The 18,521-nt window shown below is 48.4% G+C and overlaps 1 protein-coding gene across 1 annotated transcript; it reads right to left on the reverse strand.

The window, feature by feature from the left end:
• Positions 1-2,313: 2,313 nt before the first annotated feature.
• Positions 2,314-18,007, reverse strand: LOC135820943 (replication factor C subunit 5-like). Its single transcript, XM_065334004.1, has 11 exons — positions 17,792-18,007; positions 15,935-15,999; positions 15,048-15,184; positions 12,828-12,907; positions 12,480-12,553; positions 11,555-11,714; positions 8,009-8,090; positions 5,014-5,143; positions 4,187-4,264; positions 3,803-3,857; positions 2,314-3,295 (listed from the first exon to the last, which is right to left on the reverse strand). The coding sequence occupies exons 1-11, from the start codon at positions 17,815-17,817 to the stop codon at positions 3,196-3,198; spliced, it is 987 nt and encodes a 328-aa protein (XP_065190076.1). The 5' UTR covers positions 17,818-18,007; the 3' UTR covers positions 2,314-3,195.
• Between the last annotated feature and the right edge of the window lie 514 nt (positions 18,008-18,521).

Raw genomic sequence — 18,521 nt, forward strand, 5'->3', positions numbered from 1 at the left:
TCATTGGCTCTCCATCCATCCAAGTCTACTACCACCACTATTTTACGTAAAACACAGGGTACTGTATAAGCAGAAATATTCGTCTGGAATTTAATTTCGTCTTTTTCGTCAAAGGAACTTTTGGACTAAATTAAATGCCGAACTAATGTCGATTTGTCCAGCTTTTCTATACAGTAGTATGATCCATGGACGAAATTTTCAACCGGACGAACTCCCTTTCTTTGGAGTTGGACAAAATTATTGGCCGACAAAATGTTCTGCCTCTACAGTACATGCACATTCAGTGATGGCGATAGTATATCCAGCGCCATGCATTCAGACATACATGTATTACAAACACAATCGAGTAGGGTGCTCGATGCCGTAACGCAACACACAGGGAGGAGAGAGAGAGAGAGAGAGAGAGAGAGAGAGAGAGAGAGAGAAGAGAGAGAGAGAGAGAGAGAGAGAGAGAGAGAGAGAGAGAGAGAGAGAGAGAGAGAGAGAGAGAGAGAGAGAGAGAGAGAGAGAGAGAGAGAGAGAGAGAGAGAGAGAGAGAGAGAGAGAGAGAGAGAGAGAGAGAGAGAGAGAGAGAGAGAGAGAGAGAGAGAGAGAGAGAGAGAGAGGAGAGAGAGAGAGAGAGAGAGAGAGAGAGAGAGAGAGAGAGAGAGAGAGAGAGAGAGAGAGAGAGAGAGAGAGAGAGAGAGAGAGAGAGAGAGAGAGAGAGAGAGAGAGAGAGAGAGAGAGAGAGAGAGAGAGAGAGAGAGAGAGACTGGACTATTATAGGTTGGTTTGGGCATCGGCTTGTTTGAGGTCAATTTATCAAGATTTTCTGAATCCAGAAACCTTCCCACACCTGTGCCAATAGTTGGGCGACTGCCTGCTGCAGGGTGCTCTAATTTCAGAAATTTTAGGTGTTCAAATTTGTTGGTACGAGGGCAAAAGGCCAGGTTAGGTGAACAGAAATTTTCGGCACAGAAAAACAGTTCCCTATTGGATTATGTGTGTTAGTGTTTGTTCGGTGTATTGAAAATTTAGGTATGAAACAGACGCACCGAAACTACACCGAAAACTAGTGAAACTAGAGTATGCCTGTGTGTCAATGTAGAATGCACAGGTGTAGGGCACTGCACCATTGTGTTTTAGTGCACCCTGCCCCCCCCCCCCCCCTCCCCATCACACACACACCTCAGACCTGCCCATCGCATAAGCGACGATAGCGAACAGATACGTTAGCCGTAGCAACGTGTGCTGGGATTACACCATTCAACACACACACACATACACACACACACACACACACACACAGCCGTGCTCTACATGCAGTGTTGCCACATCATTCTAGCCAAATTTCAGTAGCATGAAAAAATAAAATGCATCACCCGGGGGCTTTCGCCCCCGGACCCCCCCCCCCCCCCCCTATATAGCGACCTCATGCGGCACTGATAAGAAAAAAACATTTCACGGTTTTGCGTGACACTCAGGCTGAGTTTGCCGATTTTTCCCCGAGACGGATGATTTCGCTTAGGGCCGATTCCCACAACGGTACCGTGAGTGCCGTGCAGTGAGTACCCATGGTGATTTGCTCACGTGAGGGGCAGTTTTGGCGCGAGTTCATTCCGCGGCTCCTGCCGTACCGCGCCGGGAAATGGCATGCCGTGGTATTCCGCGAGGTCGAATGCAGTAAGTAGTAGGTATTTTACTACTCCCTGAAATTTCTTTTGTATTTGTGGTACGAAGTTTTTTCTTGGCTTTTGGCTTTTCGATTGGTTGATTCTTGAGCTTTCTCCAGTCATCTCCCCGGGCCCCGCTATTTTCCCTCAGGATCAAAGTCAGAAATTGATTAAAAAAAATGGTGATCCGGCCTGCCGACGGAATGCACGGAATGACTGTGCGCAGGTGTAAATCACTCTCAGCTTCAAGCTCGTACCGTGGGGTACGCGTGACCTACCCAAATCGTCGGCACGGCACTCACGGTACCGTAGTGGGAATCGGCCCTTAGCGCCTCAGGAGAGAGCTATGGAAACACTCGTGATGCGCAGTAAAAGTCAAAAATCTGGACCATGACTCCTAAACCATGCATAAGGTCAAACTTGAACACTTTCTCGGCTGTTGTCGGCAGGAGAAGGTCAATTGTCGGCAGGTCGCGACATGCCTCAAAAATCGGCAGGCTACTGACATGTCGGCAGGTGTGGCAACACAGTACATGTCATGTCAGGACTGCAACAAAACATGAATAGTGCGACCAAATCTATCTCACCCCCACCCCATGCCTCTCTCTTCCTCGTAGAAAACTTGCTCCAGCAGTTATAGACTCAGTGGAAGATCATCAACTGATCAAGCTCTAAAAAAGCACAATATTTCGGTTTCGAGAGGTCCTTTCATGGTTGTGCTTATAGCAAACTAATCAACGTACTACAGCATGCAACATTTTCCTGGATAGTGATTTGTAAATCGTAAAAAAACATCTTCTCATGCCCAACGTTATAGGAATAGAAAAGTCTGAAGTGCCCAGCACCAGTACTAAAACACACACACGCACACGCACACACACATGGAAATAGGCACTGAAGAAGCAGCCAACGCTAACAACTACGCCAGCCACTGATCAGAAAGACAGAACGTCAGCGGGTCAGCGAAAAAAAGAAGAAAGGAACTCAAGAGTGACGTCAGCACTGGCTTTGCTAGTTCACTTCCGGGACACTGTCACGCATGACATCATCATGACGTCACTCAGAGTGGAATGATGTCATACCACCGGTGCCATGCCAACACCACTTCATGCCGTGACAATGTACAAGGCAGTAGTAGCTAACAGTGTAGAGAGGACCTGCAGTGTCATCTTTCACAGTTGCACTCTACAGTACTACCAAGGCTCTGGGCTAGCAGCCACGAACAAGAGCAGAGAAAGAGACAACGGCGATCGTCCACAACTGCTCGCGCCGATCTCACAAAGCAAAGACACCAATGCAACGGGGAACTTCTGGCCATGTGGCGTCTGATAGCAGCAGTTGTCGCACGCAGCTTTGTCTCAATGCTGCGACACCCGGTGATCCCAGCTGCCATTTCCACAGCTGCGAAAAGCCAGAACCAGTCAGTTACTTGAGGTGTCAGCCCATCAGGGTATGAATGACATAAAGCCTTCGTTTCGGAACACAGTTCAGACAGGCATAAGTACTGACCGATGAGATACACACATGGTTGTGAGGATAGTACCTACGTTGCAGCAGCTGCCACCAGGTCACGGCTGACCTGGAATGCACCGAGCAGTGAGCTAAGCTGTAGCTGCTCGGATGTACCGCTTGCTAGCTGGTGCCTGATAACACAGAGAGAGAGAGAGAGAGAGAGAGAGAGAGAGAGAGAGAGAGCCCCATTATGACCCAGAAAAAAACAACACAGGAGTATCCCGCCATTGCAACGATACGCAGGTTCACAGCAGAGATGCATTGCTAGTGATACCACACCGCCAATACTCTCAGTCCAGGTGCGGCTTCAGCAGAGGCAGAAAAAATGGGCCAGTCACAATAACGCTAGGTACCTCTCGCTCTAACTCAAAGTTTACACTAGAAGGAACGGAAGAAGCAGAGCCAACTAGCACACATGCACACCTAACACACAGACTGGGCATAACACCCTCATGCCCCCTGTACCCCCCCCCCCCTCTGTGTCTCTGTGTGTCTCTCTCTCTCTGTGTCTTTGTGTCTGTCTGCCTATCTGTCTGTATCTGTCTGTCTGTCTGTCTGCCTCTCTCCATGTCTCTGCATTCTTCCAGGCAAACACGCATACGAGTAGAGTGATGAGCAGTACAGGTGTGAGTCCTTACTCGATGTCCGCCATCTTGGAGAGCAGGTGAATTCGAACGTTCTGCGGGAAATCAACTGCACAGAAGACAAACAGGAAACAATACACACACACACACACACACACACGCAGCCACACACGCAGCCATCAATAAAACATAGCGAACAACATACACGTAGTTCAGAATCCAGAAAGGCCACACTCCGTAACAGCATGACGTTGGTCTGCGTACTGCAATCAATTAGAAGTTGCTGGAAGCCGATTGGTGCTCGATGCACTCTCTCTCCCCCCCCCCCCCCCCCCATCACACACGCATACCCGGTACATACATACATAACATTAGCTGCAAACATGGAACAATAACAACAGTATTGAGACACTCACTGCGCTGAACATAAGCACTTACTGCGATGCACGTAAGCATGGATCTCTAGCAGGATATCCTGCAATGCCAGGCCCTTCAGCGTCTTCAGTTCCATGATATCTAGAGCAGCAGCAGAACAAACATTCACACACACACACACACACACACACACACACACACACACACACACACACACACACACACACACACGCACGTACACGCACACAGTAATCCCTTAGAACGCCAATAAAAACGCCATTTTTTGTTTTTTTTGTTTCTGGAGGAAGTATGATCATACATGTAGACAGCTAGCTCAGTGTCCTTTCTGAATACGGAAACTCCTCACACACACACACACACACACACACACACACACACACACACACACACACACACACACACACACACACCAGGGTAGACGCTAAATACAAGTTCTAACACTACATGGTTCCCGTATTTTCTGGTAGTCAGTGTCTGCTCTAGCCTTGTAGGACAGCCGGGTACACGTGTACCTGGCGCAACCATTTCAACCGGGTCGGAGCCGAGTACACATGTATTCGACGCGCGCCTCTGCATGATCTGTCACACATACAAGCCATGTAGTCAGTCCTTTCAAAGTTCGAACGTGTAAAGTACCAACCGGGTCACAGGTGATCCGGTACTATATTTCCAACCGGGTCCAAGCGCCGCCCAACCGGGTCGATTACCCGGCTCACCCGGCTCTGGAGCAGACACCGGTAGCATAAGCCACACTGCTGCAGTACAAGCTACACGCAGAGTTTTTTTTCGCCAAATACAGACATCTACACTGTTCATCACGGGTAATCTGCTTGGAGAACATCAGCCCGTGCTCCTGCCCGAGGGCTTACTTCTGTAGGCAGTGCTGAAGGGTTCGTTCAGCATCCACGTGACAATGTTGACAATGTCCACTCGCAGCGGGTGACCGACGCATGTGTAGACGTTGTCCTCCGAGACGACATCGAACGCCAGTGAGGTGCTCTGCAGGACGAATGGTCAAACGCGTACACACATGCAGGAGCAGACACAAACCCGTCCCAAACACAAATACACACATAGGTGCACACACACACACACGTATGTACACACACACACACACACACGCGCGCGCACACGCACAAAGTTCAAAAAGGGGTCCCGCTGGGTATTTCAAAGTTCTCTGTCATGCAGAAGGTAACTTCACAGGACAATGCCTACATGTACGTGTATGTCCTTCGAGCACTAATTTTTTTTAGGGCGAGGGTATAAGTTTGCCGGCAAGTGAAATTTATTCTCCTTTCTTCTTCCCATTGGCAGCAGTGTAGAAGCCCGTTAATCTCTGATGGGCTACAGCCTAGACAACGGCCTCGAAAAACTTCCTCGAAGTACAATGCTGCGCAATAAAATCCGGTCGCGTGAGTCAAGTTCGCGCCTTACGGCATTTCTCAGCCCAGTGTTCGCACGTCTAGGGCTGCGCAACGCCCGGCGCGTACTTGACTGACGCGACTGCGATTTCATGGGGCAGCACTGTACATTGTGAAATCGTACAAGGAAAAAGTAATAAAAAAAACTCAAGGCACTGCAGATGGTGGACGATGGGGAAAGCAAGGCAAAGGTGGCTGAAGAGGCCAGTGTACCCATCAACATCTTGTCGGGTCGGTGGAAAAACACTCGACAATTGAAACAGCAGTGAAGCAGCGCCAGCTTGGGACAGAACGAAAGCGAGGGCGAAAGTCGAGATTTCCCGGGTGTTGATAATGCCCTGTGTGCCTGGTTTAGACAAGCGCGAGAGCAGGGGCTCAACTCGAGTGGACTTCGTCTCCAGAAGGCTAAGAGTTTTGCTAGATATGTAGTGAAGTCGGTCACACGGAATGATCGTCAGATGTCTTCGGAGAACGCTCGTTTACGTGATCACACCAATTGTTCGTGCCCGTGTTCCATGGCCCATGGGGCCTTTGTTTCATGTTGCCGGAAGATGTATATGACGCCAACGAAACAGCGCTGTTTTATTGAATGCTGCCGGCCAAGTCTTTCGTCGAGGGCAGTGATCGCTGCTAGGGCAAAAAAGAAGAGCAAAGAGCGGTGCTCGTCGGTTGCAGTATGTCTGACGAGGAGCTGCTCTTACCGGTGATCGGTAAGAGCAAAAATCCGAGATGCTTATGTGGCATTCGTAACCTTCCCACGGAGTACGATGCCAACAAGAAAGCTTGGATGATCGGCGCTATCGTCGAGCAATGGGTTTGAATACTGGATAGCCGGATAGCCAGTCATGAGTTGGTTCTCTTGATCCATAGACTGCAAGACATTCCGTGGTGCTGACTATGACTCTTACACGACCATTCAAGTTGGGTGTCTAATAAACTGTCTATGCTTTAATAGTGCGCCTTTTTTTAAAAGGCTTTGGATCGTGAATTTGTGTTCGCTACACGGGCAGTGTCTGTGGCCCTGTGTGAACTATTCTTATTCGTCTCTGACTGCTTGTTTTCCTTGTACATATGTTCGAATTTTGACAACTGCTCGGCGCAGCTCTACTGCCGGACAAATGGGGAGTTGGCAATCTCAACTGGCTAACAAACATGGAGTTAGTCGTTCTACCACCAAACACAACGCCCGTCACACAACAGTGCGATCAAGGCAGCATCCGCTGCCTCAATGCTCAACCCCAGTAACACAGGACGCCGAAGAACGGGGCCTCCGCTTCACGCTATCGGTGTTCTTGATTTCGAGATTTCAGTGTCTGTTCTCTTTACAGAAACTCATCTCATATGTGCACAGTGAACTTTACTGGGAATGGAGTATACCGGGTGCACCTTACAGGTGACCAAACATTCTTTATGATGGGAAGCTAATCGATGAGGCAAAATCATATTGATGCTCTTTGGAGCCTTCAGGTAAATGACTGCTAATAATCCTACGAGAGATGTGAGTCCTGGTGGTGGTGGTCAATGTTTTCCACACATTTTTTCCCCTTTTCAACTCCCTCAACATTAATCCTATGCAGTGGAAATAGGTTCTATTCTTCTGTGACTGGCGCTGCATACATTCATTGTGCCATCTTGCCTGCCCTGACAGGAGCATACTTGCACAACCCACTGACTCAGGAACCTACGGAAATTGAAACCAGGGTAGCGTCGCGTACAAAGGGAGACAGCACGAGACCACAGTACTCGAAACGATGTGCCCTGACAGGAGCATACTTGCACAACCCATTGACTCAGGAACCTACGGAAATTGAAACCCAGGGTGGCGTCGCGTACAAAGGGAGACGGCACGAGACCACAGTACTCGAAACGGTGTGCGTTTGGACACCCGATCGGGAAGTTCTACATGGTCTGTGGTCCGTAAAACTCACGATCACAACCATGGCCTGCTGACACCAAGCGCGAGCCGATCCAGCGATACCATAACGCGAGAGTGCCTGAATCGGTCCTGCCGCAAGGACGACTGTAGAGGGGCAGCTACGACTGCCTGATTAGAACCACCAGTACATCCCGCCGACATGATCATGTGGCCAATGAAAGCAGGGATTGACTGGAGCTCAGATCACCATGGCTTGTGCCCCCCAATCTGGTGTTTGTGATAACTGTGCAACACTATCCATAGCACAGTGGTACGGTAAAACCTGGTTTAAGCGACCGCCCCACGGTGCAAGCAAAAGCGGTCGTTCAAGCCAGGTGGTCTTTAGAGAACCAGGTCCCACCGTGTCTGTGTAGAACTGTCGGTGCATGGAAAGACGGTCGTTAAGAGCAGGTGGTCACTAACCCAGAGGTCGCTTACACCAGGTTTTACTGTAGTTACAATCAATAGGCCTAATGTGAAGATAAAAAGTATAGCTGCTGCTATTACTATTCTCGGCAGTAAGTTTACCTGCAGAATGTTGAGAGACTTTCTCATGTCACCAGCAGCCAAGGTCATGACTGCAGGCAGTCCATCCTCGGCCATTCGAATACTACAAACACACACACAGACCAACAACACATGCAAGCACAGAGAGGCAGAGACAGATGCAACAAACATACACACATACACACCCATGTACACACACACACATGTACGCACACACACACGTGCACACACAAGCGTACACACACGCAGATAAATCTAAAGAAAGGCAGTATGTGTATGGGTACAAGCACCGAGAGCAACATTGCGCAACCCCCAGGAGTGGGCAACTCCAGACTGCAGCTGCTCTATGGGGTCTGATATGGCAGAAGTTCACATCACATGACAAACCTGAACACACTATTTGCACCCTGCGCATGATCGATAGTTACGGGGTTGTACGCGATGCAACCCCGCCTTGGCTACAACTCTCTGCTGATCACTTTGCACTGTTTGCCATCGCTAATACTAGGGAGGTTTCGCTCTACGTAATTACGTATGAAAATCCGTATGTCGTACGCGCCGGGGAGCGAGGGCAACTTTCATACGTAAATCTCTCTACGGATTTCCGTAGGAAAGCTCTTTCCTACGTTGGGTCCTCCGTAGGACTTTTTGAAATATTTTTCGCATTTTCCGCATTTGTCCATGGCAACGTTCAAGCCGCGCGAAACACAAGGTACACACACACCGTACATCACGTGCAAAATAAAATGGAAAATGCGGTTTCGGTTCATGGTGCATGCGGTGGGCGCATGCAGCCAACGCGTCTCCAAAGCAACAACGCATGTTTAGCAGTCGTGGAGAAATCACGTAGAGCGAAACCCAACAGCTCTGATTTTTACGTATGAAAATTCCGTGCAGTTCCTACGTTATTTTCATACGTAATTCCGTAGAGCGAAACCTCCCTATATAGTGAAGCTCTGCCGTCGCAGTATTGGATAGAGATACAATTAGTACAGGTAGTCACATACTCTTCTCGCCAATATCCAATACGGAATACGATTCAGTCTATATGGATATTACAGAGGTTAAGATGCACGTTTTTTTTCCGACGTGACGCGCAATTTCACGTCAAATTTGGCGTAAAACTCCAAATTTCGACGCGAGCTGCAGGTCACTCGCGTTGTTTTTCGACGCGCGGGCCAAATAACGCGAGCTGAACTTACACGTCACGTCAGAAATAACGTGCATCTTAACCTCTCCAATGAAGGCGAGTTACTCGTACATTGATAAAAAAGCGACATCATTCGAGAAATGATGGGCTCTTCTTGGTATTTTTGATTGTACTCTTGACGGTACTAAGAGTACATAACCAAGAGTGTGCAACTCGTCGCTCCCCAAACCCACGGCGAGATTCTTTTTGACATCAGTCATTTGCGGCCATTCGGTTCACTGATGCTATTACGCCTGGCAGTGCATGTAATATCTATCGAGCCGGATTCATGGTAGGCACATGCACCTGCCCCAAAAATGGGGTATTGTTGATAATACCCCATTTTTGGGGTATTTCCGGGCACCTTCTTAGCAGCACACCCATACCCAAGGAAGTTTATTACTTTTTCTGTGCGTTGGCTGAGAAAGCTAGCAAAAAAAAGAAATGGTCTAGAGCAGTAAATTCGCTACTTGAGATTAACCAAGCCATTCGCCAGGATCTAATACCATTTTCAGCTTCTGAGTCTCTGTCGCTTCTCCTGTGGAGAATTCTCGAATGGACATTGGGCTATTGTTCGTACCGATAGCGAGTTCACAGACCATGGATAACTGGAAGAGGCAGATGGTGCATACATCCTGCGTACGTTGGAAGAAGACGGACGGGCATACAGGACATCTAGCTACGCTGACGAACTGTGTGCCCACGACGTCCTGTCAATATTCGCGGAGAAGGGGGAGCTTGTCAACACCGAGGGATTCGCCGAGCTGATGCCATTCCCTCAACTCTGCAAGGTATCTGCGGCTATCCGATAATACAGTGATCAGGAGCAAATCCGTGAAGCTAACGGTGCAAGCTACCCAGTACACCAAGGTAACCGTCTCAGTCAAAGCGTACGATGTCCCGGAGAGTGGTGTGATCGAAAGAACTGCCAGAGCGTTACCTTACAGAAAAGTCAAAGGTCAAGAGGGAGCGTAATCATGAAGGAATAGATTACGAACGATCCCAACTGCTGCACGAATACCATACCACTTTGCTTATCCAGTACCTAGGATTCTGATGTCAATTTACAGAGCGCACTTGGCATGTACAAAGAACAACTTGAGAAGTTGCACGCAACCACTTGGACTAATAAGGCAGGCTCCGGAAAGCAGATTCAAATATTCCTTTGTGGTGACGATGAATTTCTAACCACCATGTTTGACATCACAGATGCAAATGATGTGCACCCTTGTTTGTTTCGTCATATCGCTAGGACATCGATACAGAAAGTGACCTCGGTATTCGTCCTCAAGAAGTTCGACGGACATGACTGTGATCGGCGAATGTACTATAAGTACAGTCAAAGCTACTTCCATTTTTCATTCTATTCTCTATCTCTCTTTTCTCCATGCCAGGCGTGAGCCATCCCCTGGATTAACAAAATGGGTGCTATGTTCTTAAAAAAAAACAACAACAAAAAACTTCCAACCACGCTGCCAACGCAAAGAAGAGGAAGTACCGTCAGGCCTCCGAGGACCTCCGTGGGTCTTTCACACCACTGGTGTGTTCAACGGACGCGGTGCTGCATCGGGAGCATGCAAGCTACCAGAAGAGCCTTGCTGGTCGCCTCGCACTCAAGTGGAACCGGCCATTTTCAATCGTAATGGCTTGTGTGCGAATTCGTACCCAATTCGCTGTGTTCCGTGCAGTCGACCTCCCGCTACGCGGGTCCAGAAGGCGCCTGACTGGCCTGTCGACGCAGGATGGTGCTGGGGTAGGCATCGGCCATTGAGAACTGAATTCCATCGGTTTTGCGTGGAATTTCTTGGAGTTTTCCAATGCATTGTACTGAAGTATCCATTTTTCTTTTCATGGTATCTCTATTTTTTCACATCCATAGACATAATCTTGCCCGTAAAAGAGGCCGCTACCCATCTAAAAAAAGTACAGTCAAACCGCTTTAGGCTGCACAAGGGTCATAACAGCTGTGACGAATTCGATCATACTTCTGCCAAAAGTGACGCAATAAAAAAATGACATCGTGGGCGAGCCCATCGCAGCTCAAGATAGGAGTTGCCCAATCTTGATTATCCACATTTTTACTACACTCATACATAGTGAGTCATACCTTGTTTATCCGGGTAGCCTGGGACCGGGCACTGTCCATAACTTTGAAACGTCCGGAACTCCGAATCACATACATTTTGATGGGGAAAGGCCATAGATATGGCATATGGCGGCACTCTTTCCACAAAAAAAGGGACAAAAGAGTAGTAATATTTCCACTAAAACTCGCCCAAAGGGTGCCCGGTAGACCGAAGTGCACACAACTTCGGTGCACAGATAACTGAGGTACGAGTGTACCCACACATAACAGCAATCCTCCAAACCGTTCTCACCTTTCTTGACCAATGACGTACTCCAAGCGGGAGACCATCTGGTCCGGTGCGAGCGGGCCAAAGCGGAAGCGAGTACATCGGGACTGCAGCGCCGGAATGATGTTCGTCAGGTAATTGCACACCAGGCAGAAGCGTGTCTTCTCCGTGTACCGCTCGATAACTGTGTGAGTGGGTGAACAAGCAGAAAGAAAAAAGCAATCATTCGTAAGCGACGTCTTTCGAGGCTGGACGCTTGGAATAGTCTCTCAATAATCACTCAGGGGACCAACAGTGCAATGAATTCATTCACCCATCACAACCATGTACAGTACATGAGTCTACTGCTTAGGAAATTAGGCCACCTACCTCGTACCGCTCCTTTTCTCTCCAAAACTCAACACTTACTAGCCAGGTACGAAAAAAGAAAAAAATCATCAGTCCCACCACCGGGACACGACTTCCGGAAACAAAACAACCTTGCGACTGTTTTATTCACATCCTAATGAGTTACTCTGCTGAAGAAATTAGATTCAGTGGAACAACAACTTCAAGACAAAGCATGGATATACTTCCTTGAAGAATGTTAAAACTATTTTACATTGGCACCGTTTGAATCTCACTCAAGTCACCATTGCTCGATTCCTCAGAGGTTAATTCACCAGAACAGACAGCTCCGTCAAAGTCACGACGTTTCGTTTCCGGAGGAAGAACTAATATCAAGAGTACATAAAAAAGATTGTGCAAATCCGCTTGATTCGGCCCATGGCCGAATTTTTCGTTCACGTCACGTTTCCGGAGATTATGGGCCATACCGTACAAGGCATGCCCTGCGAATCCATGCATCCAGCGTATAATCATAGTGAAAGAGAGCATTTAAAACGTGTTCAGCGGATCACCAGGAAACCGCCGATGGACATGTATGACCTCATGAACAAGCTGTACGTACTTCTTCGCAAGGCGTTCTGTGCATCGTTAGTCATGGCGTCCGCTTCATCCAGAATGACCAGTTTGAAACCGGAGCTGCAGTGGTAGCAAATGCAGAATGAATGTACCCCCTTAAACAACGACATGGAGTACAGCACTATCTTCATGATGAAACTCCGACAAAATAACAACATCCACCCACATACAGGAGCCCCCCCCCCCCCCCCCCCCCCGACACAAACACACACACATACACTGCCACAGCATGTCCCATCTCGGGGGCAATGATAGCTGGACCAGCTCAATAAAAACCTACGCGGTGACAAGACGCTCTAGAAACACCCAGACCAACACTCAGTCCATGACGTACCTGAAAATGGACTGTGTACTGGCAAAGTTGAGAATCTGTCCACGGACCACACCAATACCACGGTCATCTGACGCATTCAACTGCAATCGCAAAACGAGAGACGCCAGACACAACAACCACAACACATGATACAAGAGTCCAGAACCAAGGGTACGACGAGTATGCAACTGTGATCTCTGTTCTATTGGCCAGCCACAGTATGCATGCTCCCTTCATTACATCATTCAGCTACAACCCCATGCATTGCGTGAAAATAGACGGCACACACTCCCTGTTGCGAAAATATACCTTCGTGCAGAACTGAAGTTCATGCGCCGACAATTTGGAGATTGTGCTGGTACATGCACTGGAACGAATCAACATGCAAGCGTACAAAATGGCTGCATTTCGAGTGTGAACAGGGGACGGCGCCGTGCGTCGACTCCTCCCGATGCGCGCAACTGAATACGTCGAAGTTCTTACCATTTCGAACATTATGCTTCATATGATAACTCACCGAATGGCTTACACGACTACTGAGTTGAATTTTAGCAAGATAAGACTTCATGTCACTTCCCGTATTTAGGGATAGTCCAGGAGTGTGACAGACAAACTGTTTTACCATTTCCTTGAGCTAGTATTAGAATGGCACAACTTCCAGGTATTGTGAACTTGATTCCGCTTCATTCAAGGAGAAGTACTAGTAACTGAAAAGAGTGTCTGGAAAAACAAGGTTGTCACCCCGTCGCGGACCGTGCCGTTTGACTCGTGCTGCTCGACGTTGAACATCGCAGCAACAACTGCTGCATGTCATGTCGTACGCATCGTACAAGACTTTACAGCTCACCCCAGCCTTCCCGACAGGCCCTTACCTAACCTTATACTTATAGTGGCGTCAGCGTTGTGTCGAGTGTAACCTAGGCTTTAGGGTTCAGTTCAAAAGCTGCGGAACTTACTATCCGAGCTATAGAGGCTAGGTATACTTGTATGTTACCCTACGTAGAGTAAAAGCCTTATACCGTAAACGGCGTAAGGGGCCATCCGTAATTATCGATCTTTTTCACGAAACGAAAAAGTTTAGTTATGACCCACCCCCCTGAAACGAAAAAATTAATTGACTTGGGACTTTGTGCAGAAAATGATCTTGATTGGCTGTTACAACACAGCGAGGCCACATTTGTGTGATTGTGCAAGTAAGTAACAACGTTAGTTATGTTTTCTTGGAAGTCTGGTACTACTTCTTGACCATGGAAACATTTATTTTCACCTACCACACACATACGCTGCTGGCACCTCTACGTCTAAACACGGGAATTGTACACTTGCAAATCGTCAGAGTTCCGACATTGACATGATACTGCCAAAACAAGTCGACTTCGGAGCGGAAACAAAAGCCATAGCTATCACAGACTTCAGTGGTCGTGCCTCGCTCGCAAATGAGAGCAACATCGCCCCAGAATCGCTGTCGGAAAGCTCCCTAAGGTCGCACGCACGCCGCGCTGCGCTGCCGTCAATCAGGTACGTAGAAAGTCGATGGCCTAATTTTCCGTCTCTGGAAGACTGTCGACACGGGGATCACTCTCCATGGCTTCCCCACCACAAGCACGATCAGATTCTTCCACATACATTACGACGACATCGTCTTCAGCGGCTGGCGCTCCCCATATTTGCGTGAGAATTTACTTGGCGTGCGCCCCGCTCCGTAATTTGAAATTCTCTTGCATCGGCGGCTGGAACGAAGTATTTATCTATCTGTCGTCGGACCCAGAGTGAATGATCATGATGACTGCTAGGTCCTCGTCGGAGAAGTCATCCGAGGACGAAAGGAACTCACTACACTGAGTACAGAGTGGTATCACTGCATACATGCAGCACTTGCCTGGCCGCGCGACGTAGACTAGAGTCTACTGTCGATCTACTTCGATGTACACAATGTAATGAATGTATGCATGCATCAATGCATGCAGTGAGCGTTGATTTTTCCGCTTTCGATGTTTTTTCAAAACGAAACCGGTCGCTACCCACCCACCCATAAACGAAACTTTTTCGTTTCGTGAAAAAGATCGATAATTACGGATGGCCCCTAAAGTCGTGTATGAAAACCGCGGCTTATATGACTTTTTGGGAGAAATTTTGCAGGCTTCTATAGGAGACAGGCCTCTATATAAAACAGGTATTTCTATGTACGTCAACACTAAAACCAGGCTTATGTACCGACGCGTCTATGTGTGATAGTCTTACTTCAAGCACCATGGATGTAAACTGCTTCTCTGAATATAACTGGCGAGCGCACGCTAGAATGGTGGACGTCTTGCCTGTACCCGGTGGCCCGTAGAGCAGCAAATGTGGCAAACGATCCTCCTCCATAAAACGACGAACTGGATGAAAGGACAGACAGACAGACAGACGGACGGACAGGAGAGACAGACAGACAGACAACAGTAGGTAGCCGAACGCACAACAGGAGCAAGACTTGATACTACATTCTTCTTCAGAATGATGCTAATACTGGCACGGATAAAATAGGACGAGATGATATGTGCCAAAAAATAAATAACAGACAGACAGAGGGGCAGACAGACAAACACGCGTGCGCACGCACACGGACAGACACTCGCCCGCTCGCGCGATCAGCTGAGCCAGTGACTCTGAGCCACGCCGATGAGACCAAACAACATCAAAAACAGCGTGCAAAGCTCGCTGTGTTTCTCGCAGATAGAGCACTTTGACTTTCATGAACTCAGCCGGTTTAAACATGCTTTGTCATTCACTAGACACTTCAATAGGATCCGTTTGGCCAGTCACTCTGCCATCCGCTGATGAGAACAAACAACGCCGACACAGCGAGCTGTCCAGTCCAGAGATTGAGTGCATGCACACACACACAGACATGAGTAAGCCTTGCTTGCGAGTTTACACTTGACTAGACACTAGGCTAGCGAGTCCACAGCCCTGTTACGTGCTGTCGTTGTCGTGCATACATACATAGACATGCACACACGCACGTACACCCCCCCCCCCCCCCCCCCCCACACACACACATTCACGTACAAAAGCACCATACAGAGTAACGGACAGCTCTACATACAGCTGTGCTGAACAAGACACATATCACACAGACAGCTTACTAGTGGCGATGATGTCACCGTGAGCAATGAGATCATCAAGCTTTTTAGGACGGTACTTCTCCACCCTGCATGCAACAGAGTATACAGAGTGTACAGAGTGTAGATAGAAAACACACAGTCATGATGACAACACTCAGACATGAAGGCAAAATCACATACTACTAGTAGCTTGCTTGGTGAGCGGCTAAGCGCGCCCCTTTCCGTTGAGGGGGACTGGCAGAACCACCCCCCCCCCCCCCCCCCCCCACACACACACACACGTGCAAGCACACTGGCACACACACACATAAATAGTAATCCACACATGCACACACACACACTGACACACACATGCACCAGCGTGTGCACGCACACACACACGAATACACACATACACAAACACACATACACACGAAAATGAACAATGAATTTCTACAAAGCGGTGTCGGGTCACATAGTACTGGCGGCATGGTTACGTAACTCCACAGAGCATGCCACTATCACATGCAGCATCATAGATTATCAAGTCAGTCCCTTTACATCATCTTAACAAAGCCTGGATTCAGTACGTATTGTACGCCTGATTTCTGATGATTGTACGTGTGTGTGTGTATGTGTGTGTGCATGCATGTGTATGTGCGTGTATGTGTGTGCATGCATATGTGTGTATGTGTGTGTGTGTGTGCATGCATGCGCATGTATGTGTGTGTGTGTGTGCATGCATGCGCATGTATGTGTGTGTGTGTGTGTGTGTATGTGCGTGTGTGTATGCGCATGTATGTGTGTGTGGTGTAATCCCAGCACAAGTTGCTATGTCTAACATAGCTGTTCGCTATCATCGCTTCAGCGCTGAGTCTGAGTGTGTGTGTGTGTGCGCGCGCACGCATGCATGTTGATTGTCAACGCAACGTGCGGGTGGGTTTGCTCTCACAGGTTTGTACACGACCAGGTCACTACAAGCTCTCGTTTGCAACCGCTCCATGAATATGTCTTTGTGTGTGTGTGTGTGTGTGGGGGGGGGGGGGGGGGGGGGGGGGGGAGGGAGGGAGCGTGAATGACTCAGAATGAATCTTGCTTTTGGTATTAGTTTAGCGTGTGATGTAGGTTGTGTCGGCTCAATCTACATCATGAGAACAACGCTGAGTCCCATGGAACGTGAACTGCGTCTTACAGCACAGGCTCGGCGGAACCGGTCCGGTTGGTCAGGCCATGGCCGGACCAACTTGTTGGCCACCAACATGTGTGTGTATACTGCTGAGGAGGTCATGTGTATACCCTCCATATCGTACACAAAGTACGGTACGAAAGACTAGTGTATGGTCGGACCAATCAAAAACTGCTTTCGTCGGTCCTGCCTCAGCACTGTACAAGAGTTCAGTACGTCCACTGCAGTACACTATGTATGTTATACATGTACATGTACTGTTGCGCTGCAGTGGCATTGGTCATGTCACACAAACTCTCACACCGTATATGCATGGATCTGGCCACATTGAGGCATGTTCGTATGGAGCTGAGCTCACCAAGCAGCGCAATCGCCACTGGCCCATGCAATGAAAGGCAAAGTGCGAGACTCCAAAACCATGTTGAATTTGTTTCGGATTCCATTGAAAGCGATACACCACACTATAACACCGTGAACCAGTGGGTGCTGGCACTGCTGGGGCCAAAACTTCACACCAGTTCGCACCGATTGGGTAATGTCACGAGGAAAAGGAACACCCCTAGTAATTCAATGTGGGCCAGGGCTTACGTGAACGCGAACATACACTACAAACTGCGTAACAGATATGTTTTGTGTGGCTATCATCGGCGGCGCATACACGCACACCAGAACACAATGTGTTGCGTCCTACACACACAGCACTGGACACTTACCAAGGTAGGTTGGTGGAGGCTGCCATTCTTGCTTTCCGCCAGCGACAAAGGAAAAACAGAGCGGGAAATTCCTACAGTAGACAGGTGGTGATGGGCTCTAGATCTGAAGAGTACCCTCGCCCTCCAACAGCTAGTTTAGAACAACAAACTTCTTCTGTGTCTTGAAATTTGCAGAATGATATTGCAGCTTTTCCTTCGTTCTGCATTTCGTAAATTAATTACCGTCTTCTTGAATATCGAATGCAGACTGATTTCCCGCCATTCTGCTGCACGTGCTATGACAGATGGCCGAAGCACATCTCTGAGAGTAACTGTAGTGCGCACTTGCAAAATCCAGCCCAGTCGGATCAGTCCCAGACTCCCAAGTCCCAGAGACTTTGTAGGCAGATTGGCGGATAATTTCCCATTTCACAAGCAATGGAAAATTGTGTAGTGAAGTGGGAATTGTATAAGGAGTTGGAGGTGAGATATAACTATGTCTAGCCCTCGCGATTTACGCGATTTCATGCTCGAACACAGCATTTTTTTAAAGTTCAATATTCTAATGAAGCTGTACTTGATGCAGCTCATCCAAGGCCCTTCAGGCCTATTTTCATGGAGAACAAACCCAAACAGGGTGGGTGGGCGGGACATAGTTATATCTCACCTCCAACTCCTTATACAATTCCCACTTCACTACACAATTTTCCATTGCTTGTGAAATGGGAAATTGCATGTCGGAGTTTCCGGT

The sequence above is a fragment of the Sycon ciliatum genome, chromosome 7 (assembly GCF_964019385.1).
Source record: "Sycon ciliatum chromosome 7, ocSycCili1.1, whole genome shotgun sequence".
In the NCBI taxonomy this organism is placed as follows: domain Eukaryota; kingdom Metazoa; phylum Porifera; class Calcarea; order Leucosolenida; family Sycettidae; genus Sycon; species Sycon ciliatum.

Coding starts and splice junctions, on each gene's coding strand:
- LOC135820943 (XM_065334004.1), bottom strand. CDS start 17,817: ATGGCAGCCTCCACCAACCTACCTTG. Junction 16,000..17,791: donor GCCTCCACCAACCTACCTTG/GTAAGTGTCCAG, acceptor TGTTGCATGCAG/GGTGGAGAAGTACCGTCCTA. Junction 8,091..11,554: donor TACGTCATTGGTCAAGAAAG/GTGAGAACGGTT, acceptor GTGTGTTTGTAG/TATTCGAATGGCCGAGGATG.